The 21896-nt window shown below is 42.3% G+C and overlaps 1 protein-coding gene across 1 annotated transcript in view; it reads left to right on the top strand.

Moving 5' to 3' along the window:
* Window positions 1–5833: 5833 nt before the first annotated feature.
* The window catches only part of LOC118206988 (IgGFc-binding protein-like), a 31242-nt gene continuing 15179 nt past the window's right edge, over window positions 5834–21896 (top strand). The window contains exons 1-12 of the mRNA XM_035380223.1: window positions 5834–5839; window positions 7205–7255; window positions 9714–10949; window positions 11309–11658; window positions 12869–13138; window positions 13299–13608; window positions 15041–15639; window positions 15961–16528; window positions 16903–17168; window positions 17926–18264; window positions 18709–19282; window positions 20033–20232. Coding sequence (XP_035236114.1) covers window positions 7207–7255; window positions 9714–10949; window positions 11309–11658; window positions 12869–13138; window positions 13299–13608; window positions 15041–15639; window positions 15961–16528; window positions 16903–17168; window positions 17926–18264; window positions 18709–19282; window positions 20033–20232 — 4761 coding nt within the window. The 5' untranslated portion in view covers window positions 5834–5839; window positions 7205–7206. The remainder of the gene's footprint in view (window positions 5840–7204; window positions 7256–9713; window positions 10950–11308; window positions 11659–12868; window positions 13139–13298; window positions 13609–15040; window positions 15640–15960; window positions 16529–16902; window positions 17169–17925; window positions 18265–18708; window positions 19283–20032; window positions 20233–21896) is intronic.

Raw genomic sequence — 21896 nt, 5'->3', positions numbered from 1 at the left:
TTTTCTATGGGCACCTGTTATTCAAACTACATAGAGGATTGTCATTTTAAGACAGCACCCTCGTTGAACAGTTTAAGCACAAAGGCACTGATTCAGATATAGAATGGATATGGAAATCTTAAGCTTCTTTGCAATTTCTTACTCGGAACAACCTAGCCACAATATGTTCACTTTGTTCCGCACATCTAAGCACCCCCTCACCCCTTCCCCACAATAATTTGTTTAATTATAATTAAAGCGAGGAAAGTTGCATATAAAAACTTTCTAAGAATGCAGTTTGGAAATGAATAGAGCAAGATTTGTAAATGCTGAACTTAAATACAAAGCCGAACAGAATGGACTGAATTGTTCTCTACATTTTGAGAATCGTTTTTTCTTTACTTTTGAGTTGTGTTCAGATCCCATCTGATCCCACTGCTGGCACTGTGCCCTACGGCTGGCCCCGAAACCCTGCTTTATTTAATGTACTCATGATGGGAAAAATTAGCATTATCATTGACAATACAACTTTATTGTCCAAACAAGGATGGAAAATTGTCTTTGGCCTCAATCTCACGAGCATTAAAAATCGATCACATATCACAAACACATTTCATGTGACATTACATAAAATATGGCTTCTGAGAAACATTCATTAGTGTTTGTATGCTATATTAGTACATTAAAGCTTGCTTGTAGTGGGAAAAGAATAGGCAATGATGCAGCTCCCATCATTTCAAGTGGCTTTGGAGACTCGTGGAGCTTTGAAACCCAGCTGGCTGATGTACTTTAACCATGTGTGCACCGTTCTGTGAATCTGGTCATATGGTGCAATAAAGATTTTAAACCCATGCCCAGCAGTGTCCCTCTGATGTCCTGCCTCTGTCATGTCGATTGTCATGTCATGTCATGTTGGTAAATCCAGCTTTGGTTTCCCACTTGTTCCTTAACATCTTATATTTTGAATGCAAATCATCACCTGTAGCTTCTCCAGTGAGGTGATGAGGAAAGAAATGACCCACATGTGGTTTTGAATGCTCCCAGAACAACATTTTGACCTACAACTTTTCCTTGGGGAAAGCTATAACGTGAAACAAAGATGTTGTATAACTGGTCACAAGAAAAAGATGGATCCTCAAGATCCTCATCACATGTAAATGCAACATCATAAAAAATTTAATAAATACCCAATGCTAATGCACTGCTGAAGAAACAAAGTAGAAAAAAATTAAAAATAGTCTTGATATCCCCTTAGGGAATACATACCCACTGAAAAAACAGCCTATCTTTACCTGAATGTTGGCTAATTCATGGTGTGAAGGCATCATTGCCAAAAAATGATCGTGACTGCCAAAACTTTCACTGGGTAATGAGTCGGAACGAAAAGGAGGGGACAATATGCATGTAAATGCACATTAACAAGAAAGGTTATAAATCAAATTTCCAAATACAACGGCCATGAGGTCCCATTGTATTATTAAAAAGGAATCTAAAATGATTCCCATTAATTGGTATACCTTATGTGCTTATAAAAAGACTGTTTAAAAATCGATCCATATCCCTGCTCCCCAAGCATCCTTGTCTAAACGGCAAAGCTAAAGGAACTAGATATTTTCAATTCTGATTTGGGTGACATTTGTATGTAGTCCTAAATCCTATTCATATCTGACATCTGGACACAGGACTTGTCTGACCAGTCAAGTCAGTTCTTTTATTCCCCATCCTTTCATGAAGAAGGAACTGCGATCAAATACTTATTTATTTTTTGGTCATGTTTTATTTGGTTATGGGTTGTCCTCCCCTACTAAAACATCAGTGTGTATTTTACTTGGACCTTATCAAGTAAAGTACACATATGTCGAGGAAGTGAGGATTAATTCAAATATGTTTATTTTCTGAAGACAGCAGTTTTAACAGCTAACACCCTTGTTGAAATTCCGGCACAAGACAGAACTCAAGTATAAAACTTCACTTCTCCAACATGTAAAATATGTTTATTTGATTTAATTTGGAAATTATCAATTAAATTACCAAATTTGTTGATAGGCAAAGAAACCTGTTGGATCAACCTTTATTAAAATGTACAACTCACAACCAGATTAAAATGAAGAAATCTTTTAAATAACAACAAATATTCATGTCTAATCTAAAGACGACGTTCAGCTACCTTAAAAAACAACAAAGGGTACAGTCATGGACAGGATATAGTCACAAAAGGAATGAATGAAAAAACCCCAACCACAGCTGTTTCTCCCACGTTAATCCAAAGCTTGTGCCAAGACTGACATTCAAAACCAAAAGACAGCAGAAACACCAGAGATGAAATGTAGAATGCCAGACCTAGTTGTAGGACTCAGATGCCCACTTCCGAACACCTATTAAAAACTTATTCCAACAAAAACGAACACATTTTATTTACTGAAAGAGAGGAGGGGGATGACCTTCTCCTGGACTTCGCATACTTAACAATAAAGGGAAGATCCAAGGAGTACTGATTTATTTATTTTTATATATCATCATTGGTCCAGGTCAAGTTACAGTACAGCACATATTTTTAAGGTTACAAGGAAATTGACTCTCTGCTGGTAAGCATTACAGTGACATCGAATATTAATATTTTGAGATCTTTTTGAGAGGGACAGCTTCAGCCATTATGGGAATGTTTGTGAGCTACTATGTGGAGTCACTAGATTAGGCAACCTTTAAACCAAGCTACAAAGTCAGCAGTAAACCCTGTTATCTAACATAGTGCCTGTCAATGTATTAACCTATTTTTTTAAAGATACAGAATCCTATAAAGAATTCCAGGCCAGCCCTGTTGATACACATACACCCACTCACACACACATTCATAACTCAAATGGCTACCTCCCTGTAGGCTACCTGTTCTTTGTGTCGTTTCTCCAAGCTAGGTAGTTTCCCAACACACTTTAGTCCAAGCCTTTTATTATTCTGCTAACTCCTTCCACCCTCATCACAGGCCCTTAATCCTTATCCAGAAAGGGCTGGTGTGGGTGCAGCTTTCATTCCAACCAAGCAGTTCCATGCCTGATTCTACTAATCAACCACTACACTCTTTGCGAAGAACCTCGATTAGTACAACCTGGTGTGTACAATCAACTGCTTGTTGAGACAAAAACCAGCATCCAAACCAGCCCCTTCTGAACAAGATTGAGGACCCCATGCTCTACATCAACAGAATCTGCTGTTAACAATTTAGATTTTTTTTTTCATATGTCATGAAGCTGAACTCCTCTCCACCTCATGGATGGACTTGTCCCCTTATATTCCACACAATTCCAGGAAACTGCATTTGCCTTAAGATTTGAAAAGTCTGGTCCATGGTGCAGTGAATACTTTGGTCCTTTGTTACGCTATGTTCTGTTGGTGGTTACATCTTTCCGTTCTCTAAGTACTCAAAATGCACCAGTTCATGATTAAGAAACCATTGTCCCTTGACCTGGTTTGAGCGTCTTTCTACCTAACTTGTGTCTAATGATTCTAATGATTCAAAGTGCAGTTTATCCCCCTCTATGTGAAGGCTCTGATGGGAACATAATCATGCATTGATAGGGACCATTATAAAGAACCATTGCCATCACACAATTGGCACTCTTGATCCTTTGATCAGCTGAGGATTTTATGTACATTGTGCAGCCAATACCTACACAACTACATTAGCGTCGATGGCTTGTGGTTTAAAGGTTGACCATTTATTCTGTATCGGGGTGTGATACTCAGTTCCTGGAAGGCTTCAGCGTCTGCAAATTTTGTGGTTTCCTTATAATCGGCAAGCAATTTGGTTGTGTGAAACATGCTGGGCTGCAGCAGAAATGATTTTGGAGCCTTTTTCTGATGGCCGCTGAACTCCAAGCCAGAACAACAAGTTGCAGGAAGTCACATTTGTTTGCAAAGACTTTTCTCAGGGCCTCCCGTAAAACGTGTGAGGCGACCTGCCTCTCCCCGTGAAAAGTAAATGTAAACGCCCCACCGAGCAATAGCATGCTCCATTTCACATAAATGAGAAATATTTGGCCAATATATTGATCTAACACTAAATGAATATTTAGAAGGATTATGCGATTACACGGAACCGTATGAGACATGTTTGCCTTAAATGCAAATAAGCATAGCCTACGCCATGAATCAACTGCAGCTGCAATCCTTGAACAATATAGTCCGAAGAAGAGACTGGACAGTGATGTACCAAATATCTTAAACTGTCATTTCTGCAATGTTCTGCTCTATCAATCCAAAATTACATATGGTTTCCAAAGTATCTTTGATTTACTTGTCAATTTATGGTTTGTTGAAAGATATGAAAGGCTGTAGAGGGAAAGGACAAATTTAAACCTTAAAATGCTGATTTAACGTATTTGTCAAGTCAAGAGCCTGAAACTGGTGGATATACGAAAACACTAGTATTTTCCCCTTCCTCAGGTTTAAAAAACTTTCAATCAGTCTGGTCATATGGTACACTGTATGAAAGTGTTACATCTCATGGTTCTATCTCTATAAACTAGATTACCATGCCAATGTTTTAGTGACAACGGTTTCTAATTATGTAAGGTAGGGTGGCAAAACAAAGCTTGGGAGGTCCTCGTCTTCTTTATATTTTGGAACTCCACAGACAACACAATCACAATAAAGTCGATATGCTTGCCACAGCAATAATCCAGCAAAAAAAAAAAAAGGTTATTTTTTGTCCCAGAAACGTGCTAACTTGGAGAAGCCTTGATAGAATGTCCATTTTTTGCTTGGAAATTCACTGGAAAAATTAGCATTGTTGTCCGATTGACAATTGCATACACGCCAAAAATATTGTATCTCCAGTTTGTATACATTCTCTGGAATAAAACAAGCTGACCAGTACTTGCCCAGCAGTCCTTCAGTACAGCCAATGGGACCTGGAACTACTTGGACAGTATAACTTCTACCCAGTACACTGCCAGCCAGGGGCAAGCTATTATAGTGATGGCTGAGAAGAATTTTAGATAATGAGGTTACATTCTTAAACGAGTATCGGTTGTTCGGCTTGAATAATTTTTCTATACTTATCTTTACAAAAGTAAAAACTTAAAATTGAATTAAGTAGATTGTAGAATACTGGGTAAGGAACTGGTCTTGCAACCTGAAGGTTGCAGGTTCAGTTCCTGGGTAGGACACTGTTGTTGTACCCTTGAGCAAGGTACGAAAACTGCATTGCTTCAGCTTATATCCAGCTGTATAAATGGATGTAATACGCCACGTAAAAAGTTGTGTAAGTTGCTATGGATAAGAGTGTCTGCTAAGTGCCTGCAATGTAATCAGTAACGAAAGTAGCCTCCTACTAATCTGCTCATATAAATGTTTTTGTTCGGGTTAGATGTGCTGGGTCCCATTTTAGATGATACAGGGGTTTGTGCTGCGGGAGTGGAACACAGCAATCTTTTTTCTTTTCAATTCTGACCCCCTACGAAGTTGGAATGCACTGAAAATGAGTTGAAATAAAAGGTACCGTCTCAACCACAACGACAATTCATGGCAAGTATGCAAGTTATTGCTGCTTTCTGAAAGCATATTACAGTGTAAGCTTTATTTAAAATATATTGCAGTATATTCCATGAATATAAAATATGAGGGATAGGTCCCAACCCCTCCGCCTTTCATACTCGACAGTCTGTGTGTGTGTGTGTGTGTGTGTGTGTGTTTTGTTATGATTAAGAAAAGGAATGTGTCAACAGGTAGTGTGTTTATAGGGCATGTCATCTTTTGAAGACACTGGTGTTCAAGCATTCTGATTGGATGCCAGGACACAGCCCAGGAGTGTATTTAAGGATGGCACGCAAAGGGTTTTGTCATATCAGCGGGCCCTCTTCAAGTGAGTATGCTTTCATTCTTGCTACTGCAGTCTGTTCTATTGCATCCATCTCTGCCACTGATTTAAATTCACTAGTTAGCCAGGGTATTTCCTGGATCAAAATTGGGCTTAGGTGTTGACTGAGTGACAGTAACTATGGTCGGTCCAGCTTTACAGCCACTGTCAACTCAATGCATCGTATTGCTATATTTAGCTACATTTAGAATGTAAAGTTCTGGTCTTCAAGAGACCACCAAAATGCATTGAATTGTAGGCTATAATTTTTTTTTTTTTTTTTTACATGTGACATATACATTTTTAAAAATAATTTATTTATTGAAGGATTACATATTGTAACTGCCAGAATTTTGGGGGACATAAAGTCTATACTGAAGGATTTACACATTGTAAGGGGGTCAATCTACAGGAATAGTGGTCTTTGGAATTGTAATATGCCTTGAAATAAGTTTAATTTTTGTCACTCAAAACATAGGGTACAATATCATCCTTTCTGTCCCTGTGTTACTTGTACCTTACACAACAATAAAGGCTTTAAATTAAATTAAATTAAATTGTATTTTTCTGTTAAATCTGCACAGGCAAAACAGTGTAGGCTAATACAGTAGAATCCATTTACTGTACTTGCATAATGGATTATCACATAATTTGAGTATTTGCATATTATTTACCGAATCCTGAATCCCGATAGCATATTTGCACAAATCATTAACACAATTTCAGATATCTTCATGGAGTTATGTCTGATTACATCACAAAATGATCTATACGTACACGTTAAAAGTCTGCAGATGTTGCACAAGTAAACCTGTCCTATAGACACAACACCACTAATATTTTCAAATATAGGCAGTTTTTGAAAATCATGTTGATAGCAGATGCCTGAGTCCATTTCATTCTTTTATGCAATTAAGCAGATTCTACTGTAGTTAATTTAGTATGTCTAAAGTTGTGCATATACTTTAAAGCAGTCAAAATTTTTAAAACTTAAAATGCAGTATCATTCACGACCAAATTGTACCAATAAATTCACAGACCATTTCTGATAGTTCTACAGTTTTTTGCTCGATTTCTCCTATAAGCAGCTTGAAAAAACAACAAGGCAGCCTGTCTAATTTCATTTCAATGCAGGAAAAACCCTATGACCACAATTTTACTGTTTAATGTTCCATTATTCATGCATGTTTATTATAGGAATTGCTTCATCATCATGAGACATATTATACATTAAACAAGTCAGGACTCACATGAATTCATATTATGGGAGTGTATCAGTGTTCAGGTCTATGCTGACAGGGTTACATTGTCTGTCTATTGGCAAGAACTGCTGATGAACAGGGACATTAATATGTTGTTCATGTGTTTCAGCCATGGGGACCAAACTGTTACTGCCTTGTTTTGTGGCTCTGCTGTCATGTGGTAAGTGAAATATACATGTTTTAATTGGCAGTAGCCTGGGTAACACTGTAAATTCTTATTGTTTGATACTCAGCAATGAGACTAGTGCTAGTAAACTGATGAAAAACGCGTTTTCAACGTACAAAAATGGCAACTTACTTACAAAACAATGCTACCCAGTGTTTCCTAAATTGTTTCTTTATTTTAGATTGTTTTTGCAATTGTGTTACAGTTTGTAGTCCTAAAACCCGGAAGTAAGTTGGCATTGGGTTCTCTCGTCAGATTTCCAACGCATTTTTCCCTTGGGGATTTAGTTTTCTGCCGAAAGTAAGGTTTGTGGTGAACGTAAGCCTAAATGAGCTTCACGTTTGTTCTACGAGATAAAATACACCCATTAATAGCCTATGTCAACCGTAGATTTCTAAGCTGTCATGTGCGTTTGAAAAGTAGACTAAGTTTCTATATTGAAACTACAAGAGCGGTCACATTTTTGCAATAGCCACTCTTGTTTTACTAGCTTGCATGCACGCTGAGCGTCGAACGCTAAGCGTGAATGAGCGTCGAACCCCTAGAACTTGTAAAACAAAATGTAAAACTGTTTTAGGCATAAATTAACCATAGGCCTTATTTTTGGAAGAAAACTAAATCCCTATTGGAAAAATGCATTGGCAATCTGCCGAGGGAACCCATGGCGGAAGAAACGTCCGGGTCCGGCCTATAAAAATATTTTTTAAGATCACATATTTAAAACATTATATAATTTATTCTTCAAAATAAACATAAACATTTATTTCTAATAACAAAATAAATAAAACATTCGTACAAATAAAAATGCAACAGCGTGTCCACCTCGATGAAAAGTGAATCCTTGCGCCTCCTGGTGTGGTGAAGGAAAACTGACTCCTTAGTCTGAAGACGGCCGTAATTTAACAACACTGTTATAACACACACGGAAGTGAAATAAGGTGTTTTTAACATTTTCCAAACGTGACTTTGACATTCCTACTACGCTGGTACGTAAAGAACAAATATTTAGGAAAAGTCAGTGAATGCGGATGATGTAGCTTGCTAGTAACTAAATGAAAAAGAATCCTAAACTCCGAAATATCTCAGTTTGGGACAAACTGACCCGTCACGGCGCTTCTAGTGTTAAGGCTGTCCTATTGTCAAAACTGCTTTTCTGCGAGGGCTATCGTGCAGACTTTTTGTGCCCTCTGTCTACCCTTCTGTTAAGTCTGCATCATTGCCCAAAATTCAGATGATGACAATGACGTAGGACATACCAGGCTTTTTTGTTTTTTTGTAGGTAAGCAACGGATAAGATTTGCAAATAAAAATTGTGAAACATGCTCTTTCCTTTGGTGATGGACCAAACTGTACCTCCACTAGCCTATCAATTCATTTCACTCACATTTGTTACTAGCTAATTTTTTTTGTAACTTCAAGCACTTGTCAGGCAATTGCTAATACAGTTGCTGATGTAATTTCAATCATTTTCCACGGCTGCACATGAGATATTGGTTAATTTAATAACATATTTAAAGCACTTTAATTGCCTTGGTACTGTTTTCACTGCTGCACAACCAATTGCCCCCCTGGGGACAAATAAAGTTCTACTTGACTTGACTTGACTTGACAATTGATCTGTGATTTTTGTCTTTTTTCATTTTTCCGTGATTTTCAACAACTTTCCTATGACTGCTCCATTAGCCAATATTTTCCACTGACAAATATGCCCCGCCTCATTCATCTTGTAATTTCTTAACACTACATGAATTTGAAAAAAATGTCATGTCATTTTTCTTTCAATTTTCCTGAAACACTCATCAGTGCAACCCCTGGCAATTTACAGATCCTCTGAGCCTGGTTCAGGTGGCGGATGGCTCACCTTTTCCTTTGTTGTCATATAAATTTGAGTAAGGTTGTGTCTCCATCTCTCAGAAATGTGTGTCTCCATCTCTCAGAATGGGTGATGTCGGAAGTCTTGTTTAATTTCACCCTTTGTATATCTCTCAAGCCCTTGTCAAAACGTGGACTCATTCATCCCCAAAAAAATGCCATTTGTCAAAATGTCTTTGAGTCCATAGACCACGAGTCCAGAGAGCTCTGTCTGGGATTGGGTCACATTCTCTCATTCTTGACTCCGAACGGTCAAATAGTGCTTCCAAAGTGAAACCAACATTCCACCAAAACTACAGGCACCATATATCCGCTCGTCATGATGTCATAGAACTTTTTTGTAGAAGAGACATGCAAGGGCTTAGAATTGTAAAAAATAAAAATGTTTGGGTTGATAGTCAATACCTCAAGGTAAGAGCTTGACATCACTGAACTATCAATACTAGTTATATGCTACTGTAGTACTAAGCTTGATTTAAAATGGGGTTTGTTCTACCATAAACCTTTCCCCATTTGCAATGTCTGCTTCTGAATAAAGTTGAAGGAGTGTTTATTCATCCTCCCTTTGGGTGTCTTCCAGAACTCTGCCATGCTGGGTTGGCAGGGAAAGAGTTTGCTACAGTCTTCATGCAAAACAACCAGCCAGACTACAAGGATGCCTCTTTCCAGATCCAAATCTCTGCTCTGCATGCCAACACTAAGGTCAAGGTGAGCGTTCCCCAGATGGGCTTCGTTCAGGAGCGGACGCTCGGGGCTGGCGAAGGCACAACCATCCAGATGCCTTCCAAAGTTGAGATGTATGCCTCTCAGAAGTCATGTAAAACGGTCCAGATCGAGGCCACTCAGGAAGTTGTGGTAGCCTCCCTTAACTACAAGCTGTACACCGCTGACACCTCATTGGTCTACCCCGTGACAGAGTGGGGGACAGAATACTATGTCTTCACTCCCTCTACCTCCCCCGATCAAACCTTCAAAGAATTCTCCGTCACCAACCACAAGCAGCGCAACACAGTTCAAATCTTCCCCTTGGTGCCGGTGAGGTTCCAGGGAGAGACATTTATCCCCGGCAGTAAGATCAATGTGGAGCTTGAGCCTTTTGAGAGTCTGCAGATCCAGAGCTACCATGATCTAACGGGCACCCGGGTACTCTCCACTCTCCCGGTGGCAGTCTCCAGTGGCCACACCTGCACCTGGAAGTTCTCCAAGTGCAACCATGTGTATGAACAGCTGCTGCCTGTCCAGAACTGGGGCAAGAGTTTCCTGGTGGCACCCCTGTGCTTCCAGACCCGCTATGACAGTGTCTATGTACAGGCCTCTCAGACTACTCGGGTGGTGATCAAATCGGGTGGCCAGGACAAGGTGATGCTTCTGAACAAGGGTCAGATTGAAGAGTTCCGCATTGAGATGAACAACGGTGCCCTCATCACTGCCGACCAAGGCATCCAGGTCCTCTACCTGTTCAATGGAGTCCGTCTGAGAAGTTCCCTGATGTATGACCCGTTCCTCATGATGGTGTTGCCCACTGACCGCTTCTGCTCCTCGTACACCCTGAATGGGCAGGCCGGATTTGACAACAAGGCCCTCTTCCTGGTTCGTAATAGCGACCTGCCCGGGCTCAGGTTTGACAATGCCCCCCTGCCCAGCAATGTGCAGTTCACACCAATAGGCGGGTCCGAGTTCTCCTGGGCCGAGGTACCCTTCAAGGCTGATGCAGGCCAACATAGTGCCACCCACCCCACCGCGTCCTTTGCAGTCTACAGCATTGGCGTGAGGGAGCGAAATGGGTATGGAGCCCCAGCACTCTGTGGCCAATCAGGTAGGGCCACCATATTACCCCAACATGATGAGTCTCCAACTGCTGCTTGTCACTTTAATTCTTACCTTAATTGTTTCCTTTAGAGCATGAAAGAAATCATGTATACCTTTATTCTTTTTAAAATTTACAATGATCCTATTACACTAGTGAATGTATCTGTCTTTTATTCAACAACGTTGATCAATGGATCCAGTTCTTATTCTCAGTTATTCTCCAAATTTTGATTACCGTGCACCCTCCGTCTCTCACTCCCTCTCTCTCTGCCTTTTTCCCCTCTGTCTCTCTTGCTCCCACGCTTTCCTTCTCACTCTCTCCCTCTGTCTATTTCTCTCTATCCCTTTCTCATTCCCTCTCTCCAGGTGGAGGTCCTTCCCCACCTTCCTGCAGTACCATAACATGCAGCACAGACCAGGAATGCCAGATGAAAGACGGATATCCAACCTGTGTCAAAAAACGCCCACCAGGCACCTGCTGGGCAATGGGCGACCCGCACTACCGCACATTTGATGGGCGCTACTTCAACTTTATGGGCACCTGCACCTACATCATCGCGAAGAACTGCCAGGCCAACAATGACCTGCCACCGTTCGAGGTCGAGACTCAGAACGAGAACCGCGGGAACGTCCAAGTCTCCTATGTGGGCCTGGTCACAGTTAAGGTGTATGGAGTCACCATCAATGTGGCCCGCTCCGAGAATGGACTTGTTAGGGTAAATATTTCTTTTTGCATCAATGTTTATTGAAAAGGGTGATGGGCAAAAGGGGCCATTTAAGAGGGTGATGGGCACAAGGGGCCATTAACATTTCTGGATTTTATATCAACTTCTGCTCTCAATTATTTAACTAACCCAGTTGTTTACATCATCTGAAATTTTAGCTATATTACTTGAAAGTCTCAGAAATTACAGCTGAAGACTGCTGTTCTCATGCCTCTACACTATATTATGTACAATGGTCTAATCTACCGATGAACCAGTATTCAGGGTTTTTCCTGCATCGAAATGACAGTGCCACCTGTTGTCTCTGATGTTACCTTAGGGGAAGAAGCCCTAGGCATCAACACTGTTGACAAGGGTCATCAAACATCTGATTGAAACAAGGTTCAAGAACTGAAGAACCTTGATCCCAACACAGTCCAGAATTTGTTGATATTATTTTCTCGCAGCATTTGGCAAAAGGCTATTGTTGAAATGTGTAAGCCAATGCAAATGACACCGTTGGCTACATTAAAGTTAACAGTTACCATTAAAAACCCCTGAAAAATCACGGAAAGGACTAAAAATAGACAAAATCACGAAAATGGCAAAAAGTCACAGAATCTTTGGCACCCAGCCATACCAATATGTATCTCAATCACATCATGAGATCCCCATCTTTATTATTTTAAGCTATTTTTCTCATCATCATGCACATGCAATTTAAGTGTTACTTGGCCGGTTTCGTATTATTGGGGGGATTGTAACTCCCCTATTCCCTTGGGAATTACACCCTTGCATATTAAAATTCCAAATGTCATTATTCCAGTAGAATGAGCCCCTTTCAATGTGTAAAATCTTTCAATATAGGCTATATATTTCCCACCTACATCTCAATGTTTTGTGATGGGATCTTTAAGAAAATTTTACGTAGTAAATGTAGCTAAATATAGTGAGACAACACGTCAAGTTGATGAAAGCAGTACAGCTGGACCAACTGCAGTTGCTGGCACACTAAGCGACCACCTAAGCACCACTTTCAGCCGGGAAAATTTGGTATTGGTGTGTACATTTTTTTTAAATAGAGCCCATATAATTGGTTGAAATGCAACAGGTTGGCTACGTCCTAGTGGAATTTCCCACCCATTTCAGATACTGGCTTTACACATTCACTTTCAATTTCTAGACTATAATAATGGCTGCTCTGTTTTCTAATGTCTTCCAGGTTGACTACAGCCCCTACAGACTGCCAGTGGCCCTGAAACAGGATAAGTTGAAGCTGTTCCAGAGGGGGCAATCTGTAGTGATTGAGACGGAGTTTGGCCTGACGGTGCAGTACGACTGGGAGTCTTACATTGTGGTCACCCTCTCAGGTGCCTTTGCCGGCAAAGTGTGCGGCATGTGTGGCAACTTCAATGGCAATCCCAATGATGACTTTGCCACGCCCAGCGGCTCACAGGCACCCAATGATGTTGACTTTGGACGCAGCTGGAAGGTTCGTACCTTCATATTTCCAATTTGCACATGAATGAACTCCTATGTGCTCTTTGTGCTACTGGCTAAGGAGTTAGACAGTTTTCCACAAACTCATTGATAATCTTGGGTGGTGTTTGAGGGACACCCACCACTGATAACCCATGAGGTCAACATTACAGGTCCCAGGTCTGGCCGGTGATGTGCTCTGCCGAGACGAGTGCTCGGGACAATGCGAGAAGTGCGAGCACAACCTGCTGAAGCTCTGGGAGGGCGAGGTCTTCTGTGGCCTCCTCACCAGCATCACGGATGGGCCCTTCCACTTGTGCCACGCCGCCATCGACCCGCACATCTACCTGGAAAACTGCGTGTACGACGTGTGCATGGGCAACGGGCTGAGACACTTCCTGTGCCAGGCTTTGGAGGGCTATGTCAGTGCCTGCCAGGCAGCCGGCATCAAAGTGTTCGACTGGAGGAACAAGGCCCGATGCCGTGAGTAGCTACATTTGTGTATGTGTGCACTTGAATTTGGGTGTTCTGTGTGATCGGCTCCCTCAGTCTAAAGAACTTTCCTTTCACTGCCTACTCGGTTATGGTGCCTGTAGTCCTTATGTGACTGACAACAAGCAGAGAAAGACATCTAGGAAAGTTGTGAAACATGGGAACACCAAAAATGAGACAGTAAGCAAACAGAAGCCTAATGCTCCTGCAGCAATAGCTCCACCAAACATAAGTAGTCATTGTGATTAAAATATCAGTTTAACATTAAATTAATGCATTATGGACAAAATTCTTAATATGATATAGTCCACTGATGTTCTGCGATTTTTAAACTCACATTTTGCTCAATAATGAATCAATTATAAGAATAGGACTAAATAAAGTTACCAGAAACCGACTGCCCAGATGCTATTTAAATTACGTCACATCGCTTGTCCGCTTTCAAAGTCAATGACTATTCAGAAAATATATGGCATTTATGATAAATTGAATTTCATCTTCTACTGGGGCTTGTGCCGTTTATTAAGGGTGAGACATACATTTTTGTACTTGAAAGAGACACTAGCTGCTGTTTAATGTTAACTATTAAATTCTTGAAAGCTACATACCAGTTTTTGAAGTATAAAATTTTTTAGAATGTTTTCTCAAAACTTAAACCGTGTTCTAGAACAGCGGTGCACAAACTGAGTCACGACTGATATCTATTAGGATGTGAAATCATCATCAGTTTCCCAGGACTTACACCAAACACTGCATTCCTGCGAGGCTCTCACCGGAAGTCGTTTATCTTCAATGGAGAGCGAGGCGACCCATGCAATTCCTACAGTACTCTGCAGGATAGCGTCAATTAACCAAACTGCTTACAACAATTGTCCTTGATGCTCTTGCCAGGCTAGCGAGTAGGCTACAGCAACAATAGAATACAATCAGGTCTGTATGGAAAAAGTCGTTAGTATTCATTATTATTCTGTGTACAAATAAATGCTCAATAGGAAAACTAGTAAAACACATTTTTATTGTTTGCATTTTACGGTGTATTTCATATGATCACGTAAATGCCTGCATTATGTTGACTGGTGTGTCATTCCAGCTGCACTCCACGAGATAGAGCCGATTCTACCTAACTAACTTGTTTATGGCTCATACAACATCGTGACATCCCTAGTTCGGGGGAAATTCCGTTTCAATTGCGTCAATCTAGAACATTTATTGAATTACAATTGCTTGAAAAATTCCAGTAATGTTCTGACGATTTCAGTTTCTTTCCTGAACTGAATGAAATGACATGGAGTCAAACCCAACCCTAAACACAGTATGTAGCAACAAATTCCAATGCTGAACAACAGAGATCCAATTTTTTTTATCATAAGTTTCTCATTGTTTCCTGTTGCATATTAACTCTCCCATTCTCATGCCCTCCCAGCGGCCAAGTGTCCGGCACACAGCCACTACGAGCTGTGTGGGACTGCCTGCCCTGCCACCTGCGTTGACCCCAGCGCCCCATCCAAATGTAAAGCCCTCTGTGTGGAGAGCTGCACCTGTGACGATGGCTTCCTCCTGAGCGGTGGCAAATGCGTGCCCAAGCAGAGCTGCGGCTGCCCCTACGAAGGCCGGCATATTCCACCCGGAGAGTCCGTCTGGGCAGACGACGGCTGCCACAAACGGTGCTACTGCAACCCCACCAGCAATCAGGTGGAGTGCAAGGACACCGGGTGCAAGGCCGGGGAACAGTGCCAGGTGGTAAACGGCATCAGGGACTGCCACCCGGTGTCCTACAGCACCTGCTCAGCCATCGGGGACCCCCACTACAACACCTTTGACGGGCAACGCTACGACTTCCAGGGCACATGCGTGTACCAGCTGGTGGGCGTTTGCTCCAATGACCCCAGCCTTGTGCACTTCGAGGTGCTGGTGCAGAATGACTTCCGAGGCAGTAGGGTAGTGTCCTTCACCAAGCTGGTAGAGATTAAAGTGTACGGTCTGAGAATCGACATCAGTAAGGAGAACAGTGGGGAAATCATGGTGAGTCCTTCTCTTTTAAATTTGTGACTACTGATTTGTGCAGGCTAATGCTATCAAATCACACACAAATTCTGCATCATATCATTGTGTGCTAACATGACCTTCATTTGGCAGACCTCATCCAGAGCAACATAAAATATACCGTAACTCTTCAGTTGCAAAGCAAAATTAAATTTAGATTTCCTAAGTAAAGTTTATTAATTGATAAGCAGATGTTGCAAAAAAATGTATAAATGGGTGAATGTAAAGTTTTTTTTTTACCCTCTATGGGATAATGAACATGACATACACCATTTATTAAACTTGATATTTACCGTGCAGGTGAATGGAGAGCTCACACACTTGCCTGTGTACCTGGCTGATGGCAATGTGTACATCTACAAGAGTGGCTGGTATGCAGTGGTCAAGACTAACTTCGGGCTGAAGGTGTCATTTGACTGGAACAGCGCGGTCTCTGTCACCCTCCCCAGCACCTACAAGGGTGCCGTGTGCGGCCTGTGTGGTAACTACAACGGCAAACAGCAGGACGACCTGACAGAGAAGGATGGCAAGGTCTCAGCTAACCCCACCGAATTCGGCAAGAGCTGGCAGGTGGCGGAGATCCCAGGCTGCGTCCACGGCTGCAAGGGGGCCTGCCCTGACTGTGACATCACGCAGAAGCGCGAGTATGAAACCAATGATTTCTGTGGGCTCCTGCGCGATCCCAAGGGGCCCTTCCGTGACTGTCACGCCAATGTGGACCCCAGCGGCGCCTTCCAGGACTGTGTCTACGACGTCTGCCTCTACAAGGGCCGGAAGGACGTGCTGTGCAAGGCCATCACTGACTACACCAGAGCCTGCCAGGAGAGCGGGGCCAAGGTCTACCCCTGGCGCTCTGAAAAGTTCTGTCGTGAGTGTTTTGTCTGTAGGGTGCATCCTCTATCTTTTATTAGTCTCTTATTAGTTTTTACATTTATTATTCGGACAGAAAGCAGAGAGAGTAACAGATAGAGAAGGGAACGCAGCTCAGATGGTAGGGGATCAAACCCTCCCCTGCACATGGGTGTATTTGGCTTGAGAGTCAGCCACCCTATGGACTGTAGCACACGCCTCACCTTTTGCTGTTAAATGTAATTAATCAGTGTAACACAATAATGACTAATACTTATTAGCCAGAGTAAGCAGATCAAACCTTCGGGACCTTTAATGTGATTAAAATGGCATCTCCATCTCATATGAAATGTGATTATAAACGCAGTCCATTTGATTACTTCCATCCTTCAGCTACCAAATGCCCATTAAACAGCCACTACGAGGTGTGCGGTGCCGGCTGCCCAACCACCTGCCAGAGCCTGTCTCCACCCCTGGGCTGTGATTCGCAGTGCCAGGAGGGCTGCACCTGCGACGAGGGCTTCATCCTGAGCGGCGACCGCTGTGTGCCCTTCTCCCAGTGCGGCTGCGTCTACAATGACCGCTACTACAGGATCGGCGAGACCTTCTACCCCAACGGGAAGTGCGAGGAGGAGTGCACCTGCTCGCAGGATGGGGAGGTATGACCCGGTGGAGGGAGTGGGTTACACTTTCTTTCCCAGATTATCTCTTAACAGATGATCCTCAATGTGCCCATCGGCTTTATCGCCAATTCGAAACACACACTGCTAGACTAACTGCTGGGCTGCCAACATACCACCAATGGGAACCTGTATGCTTGCTAGCTCGTTTAAGGCACCTAACAAACTTAAAGGACTTTTTCCCTCCTTAGACTTTAATCATACTTGATTTTGAAGTTCCTTTATTTATTGTATGCATTTTATATAAAGATATATTGAAAAATCCCTATTTTTTGGGAATCCTATGGGTGTTTTTTTCAATTCACATAATTTTGCTTATAGCACACCCGTTAGTCCAGGGTTTCCCAAACCTGTTCCTGGAGCTCTACCATCCTGTACATTTTCATATCAGCCCTAATTTCACACACATGATTCTACTAATTAGCAGCTCAATAAAATCCCACTGTTGATTAAGGTGTTCTTTGTTGGGGTCAGAGTGAAACCTACAGGAATAGGGTTGGGCAGACCTGCGTCAGGGTATGGGATATTCAAAAAATCTATTCCAAATTCCTTTGTAAGAATAATAGGTCAATAGGTCATTGAGTCTTCCTCTTGCACCTGCGAATGCAGGTAACCTTATATTGTAGGGTGATGTAATGACTGCTACTATCAGCGGAGACACTGATAACCTGGTGTCATCTCTGCTCATAAATCGTTTTGAATGTATGGGGTAATGTCTTCATGTAAATGTTGGCAGGTGAAATGCAAGAAGTTCTCCTGCGGGCCGAATGAGAAGTGTGAGGTGGCGGACGGAGTGCGCAAGTGCCAGCCCGTTGGGTCAGGCGTGTGTGTGGCGTCCGGGGACCCCCACTACACCTCCTTCGACGGCTACCACTTTGACTTCCAAGGCACCTGCACCTACACCCTGTCCAAGGGGTGTGGCCTGGAGGGAACGCACCTGGTCCCATTCTCGGTGCAGGTGGAGAACGAGAGGTGGAGGCCTGCCTGGTGGAGTAAGGTCGCCGTCACAGAGCTAGTGGCTGTGGAGGTCTATGGCTACATACTGATCATGCGGGAGAACATGCGTGGCGTTTTGGTGAGTGAGAGGGTACCTCTGCCTTGGCTATGGAATTATTTTTAAGATATGTCATTTAATACTAAATTTATTTTAGGTGACCTAATTGTGTGACTTGTTTTTGTAAAACAATTGAATAACATGTTGATGGCCTGTCTTTTCATTAAATCCTCTTGTTTTTGGTTTATTTTAAGTGCCTTGGACAAACTTGAAAACCCATGTCCTAGAACACCTAATTTCTTTGATATTATTTTATTGCATATATCTTAATTAATCAAGTCTTGAGTTCTGAGTGTAATTTTGCAGTTGTCCCTGTCTGAAACAAGAAAAATGCAACATTTATTCCCAAACGTTGCGTAAAGACCAAGGTAGTAGAAAAACAAGTCGAGCAGTAGACAGTTGTGAAAAAATTTAGGAGAAAATAAATTGTACTGACAAGCTACCATCACCTCCCACCAAAACCAGGTCAATGGGGTGTTCAACAATGTACCACTGAATCTTAATGATGGAGCGGTGGAGGTCTACCTGGACGGCAGGGACTACACTGTGAAGACCAACTTTGGCCTCGTAGTGACCTATGACCTTGTGTACCACATCACTGTCACGGTCCCTGGCAACTACCGTGGGAAAACCTGCGGCCTGTGTGGAAACTTCAATGGAAATAAGAATGACGAGTTCCGCCTGCCTGATGGAAGGCTTGTCGGGGACGTCAATGTCTTTGGGGCAGCGTGGAAGGTGGCCATCCCTGGCGTAGTGTGTGATGATGGTTGCTCTGGCAACAACTGCCCCAAGTGCGACCCCAAGCAGAAGGAAGTCTTCCAGAAGCCTAGCTACTGCGGCATCCTCACGGATCCCAAAGGACCCTTTGCCGTGTGTCACGCCAAGCTGGACCCGGTCCCCTACTTCAACGACTGCATCTTCGACATCTGCACGTCCAATGGTGACCGCAAGGTGCTGTGTGACAGCGCCGCCTCCTACGCGCTCAACTGCCACATCGCCGGAACCGACATCAAGAACTGGAGGACTCCATCCTTCTGTCGTAAGTGAAACCAAACCTGCATTCTGAGCTAATGTATTGCAAAATATAACTTAAACTAATCAGGTTGGCTTGACCAAAACCAGCTTTCACAGTGGTCCCCTGGACTAGTTTTGAAAGCTCTGCTCTAACTTAAAGCCCGAGTCAAGCTGATAGTTTTGAGTGATCAGCACATGCTGGGATGAATTAGAATCAGAAGATAAGTGTCCAGTTCTGCTTTTGCCGGCGCTTTCCCCCTGCTCCATGCACTGTGTTCCTGTCATAGGCACTTCCGTGAGAAACGAACACAAACTGGTAATGAGCTAAAAGAAAATGCAGAATGATGAAACAGAAATATTGCTAGCTTGATTCCTGTTTCAGAATTGATTGCATTTTCTGTTAATAAAATTATAAAAATTTGAGGTGTTTATTGGCAACCACACTGAAGCACTGCTCTCTGGAATTGCTGGCTCAATGGCTCAAGTCTCAGTTACTGCTGAAGGGCTGCTGTCTGTTTTTGCATGTAGAGGGTGTAGTTTTCATGGTTGTTAATGTGGACTGATATATTCACATAAGTGAAAGCCGTAGGTTCAAGCAAAACAATTAGAAAAACTATAGCGACGTACAAATGCAACAAATGGGAGATAAATTTACTGATATCTGCATTTTAAGTTATTTCTTCCTTTCCAGAGAAAGGTTCTGTAAAACTGGAAAGCGTGATTCATTTTCAGTCTGCAGACCTTCTGAGGATCTCCAATCTTTTTCCCGTTCCAGCAATGTCCTGCCCGTCCAACAGCCATTACGAGATCTGTGCGGAAACCTGTGCCAACTCCTGCCCGGGCCTCTCAGACATTGTCGAGTGCTCCAGCACCTGTGCAGAAGGCTGTGACTGCGACGAAGGCTTCCTCTTCAATGGGGAGAGCTGCATCCTGGCCGAGCAGTGTGGCTGCTATGACAACGGACGCAGCTACAAGGTGGGCTGTGGTTCTTCTGCATGTGTGCACTACCCCAGGTTCTCGATAATAACCAGATGGTCACCTTTTATGTTTCATTTCTCTGCTCTCCTCTCCACACCATAAAGTCACATTTGAGAGTTTTGTTACTTGTGAATATACATTGACAAGCGTGCTCAAAGGCAACCTGCGGCCTCTGGAATCGTTCTTGGCCGCAACTCTTAGTTAATATTCATGTGTACATTTATGAAAATTTGAGCATCAACTGGAGAATAACGAAACCTTCTGGGTAGCATACATTACATTGCACTACAAAAACTTACTGTGACTTACTGAAGTGGAGAACATCAGTGTAACTATCAAAAATACAAAAATATAGTATTACCTGGAAGACATGACAGGCCATTAATAACCAATAAGTGGAAAAGACAAATTGTATTGTAACTAAAAAAGTAACACTAGACAGATAACATACAGCTGAGGCCAAAAATGTACGTACACCTAGGCTAAAGACATTCAAACTCAATTTTGTACGACTCCACACATTTCATATTACCATACATTTCCAGTGTTAAGTCAATTAGGGTATCTATTTTATTTCCAGAAGAGGACATTTCAAAATAATAGCTAAGAGACAGATTTATTTCAGCTTTTATGAACTGTATCAGATTTTTAGTGGGTCAAAAGTTTACATATACTTTGTTAGCATTTGGAGGCATTGCCTTTCAATTGCTTAACTTGAATCAAATGCTTGGGGTAGCCTTCGCATTACTTTGCCAGAATTTTTGCCAATTCCTCCAGACAGAACTGGTGTAACTCAGTCAGGTTTGTGGGCCTCCTTGCTCAGACATGCTTTTTTAGTTCAGTCCACAAATGTTCTATGGGATTCAGGGCAGCGCTTTGTGATGGCCACTCCAATACTTTCACTTTGTTGTCTTTAAGCCATTTTGTTACAACTTTGGAGGTATACTTTGGATCACTGGCTTGCTGGAAGATCCAGCTGCGACCAAGTTTTAACTTTCTAGCTGATGTCTTAAGGTGTTGTTGTAAGGTGTATTTCTAGATAATGCTCCTTCCTCATGATGCCATCTATTTTCAGAAGTGCCCTATTCCCTTTTCCAGCAAAACACCCTCACAACATGATGCTCCCACCCCCATGCTTCACAGCTGGGATGGTGTTCTTCGGATTCAAAGCCTCACCCTTTTTCCTCCATACATAGCTCTGATCATTATGGCCAAACTGTTCAATTTTTGTTTCATCTGACCAGAGAACACTCCTCCAAAAGGCTAGGTCTTCATCCTGGTGATCACCTGCAAACTTCATTCTGGCTTTTTTATGCTGGTCTTGGAGTAGGTGTTTCTTCCTCGCACAACAGCCTTTCAGGCCATGGCGATGTAGGATTCTCTTAATGATGGATGTAGATAATTTGGTACTTGATGCCTCCGACTCCTTCACCAGTTCCTTTGTTGTTGTCTTCAGGTTCAGTTGAATCTTTCGGACCAAAGTGCATTCAGCCCTGAGAGTTAATTTGTATAATGCAGTGTCCCATGGTATCAAGGGCAAAAAGGTAGTGGCTCTAAAGGTAGGCCCATAAATACAGGCACAGGTGCCAATGAACTCCCAGTTAACTCCTAATTATGGCAATTGGCCAATCATAAGCTTCTAAAAAGTCATTACATCAATT

The sequence above is a fragment of the Anguilla anguilla genome, chromosome 1, assembly GCF_013347855.1.
Source record: "Anguilla anguilla isolate fAngAng1 chromosome 1, fAngAng1.pri, whole genome shotgun sequence".
Taxonomy (NCBI): Eukaryota; Metazoa; Chordata; class Actinopteri; order Anguilliformes; family Anguillidae; genus Anguilla; species Anguilla anguilla.
Note: the sequence above shows the minus strand (reverse complement) of the source record. Positions and strands in the feature narration are given on the sequence as shown.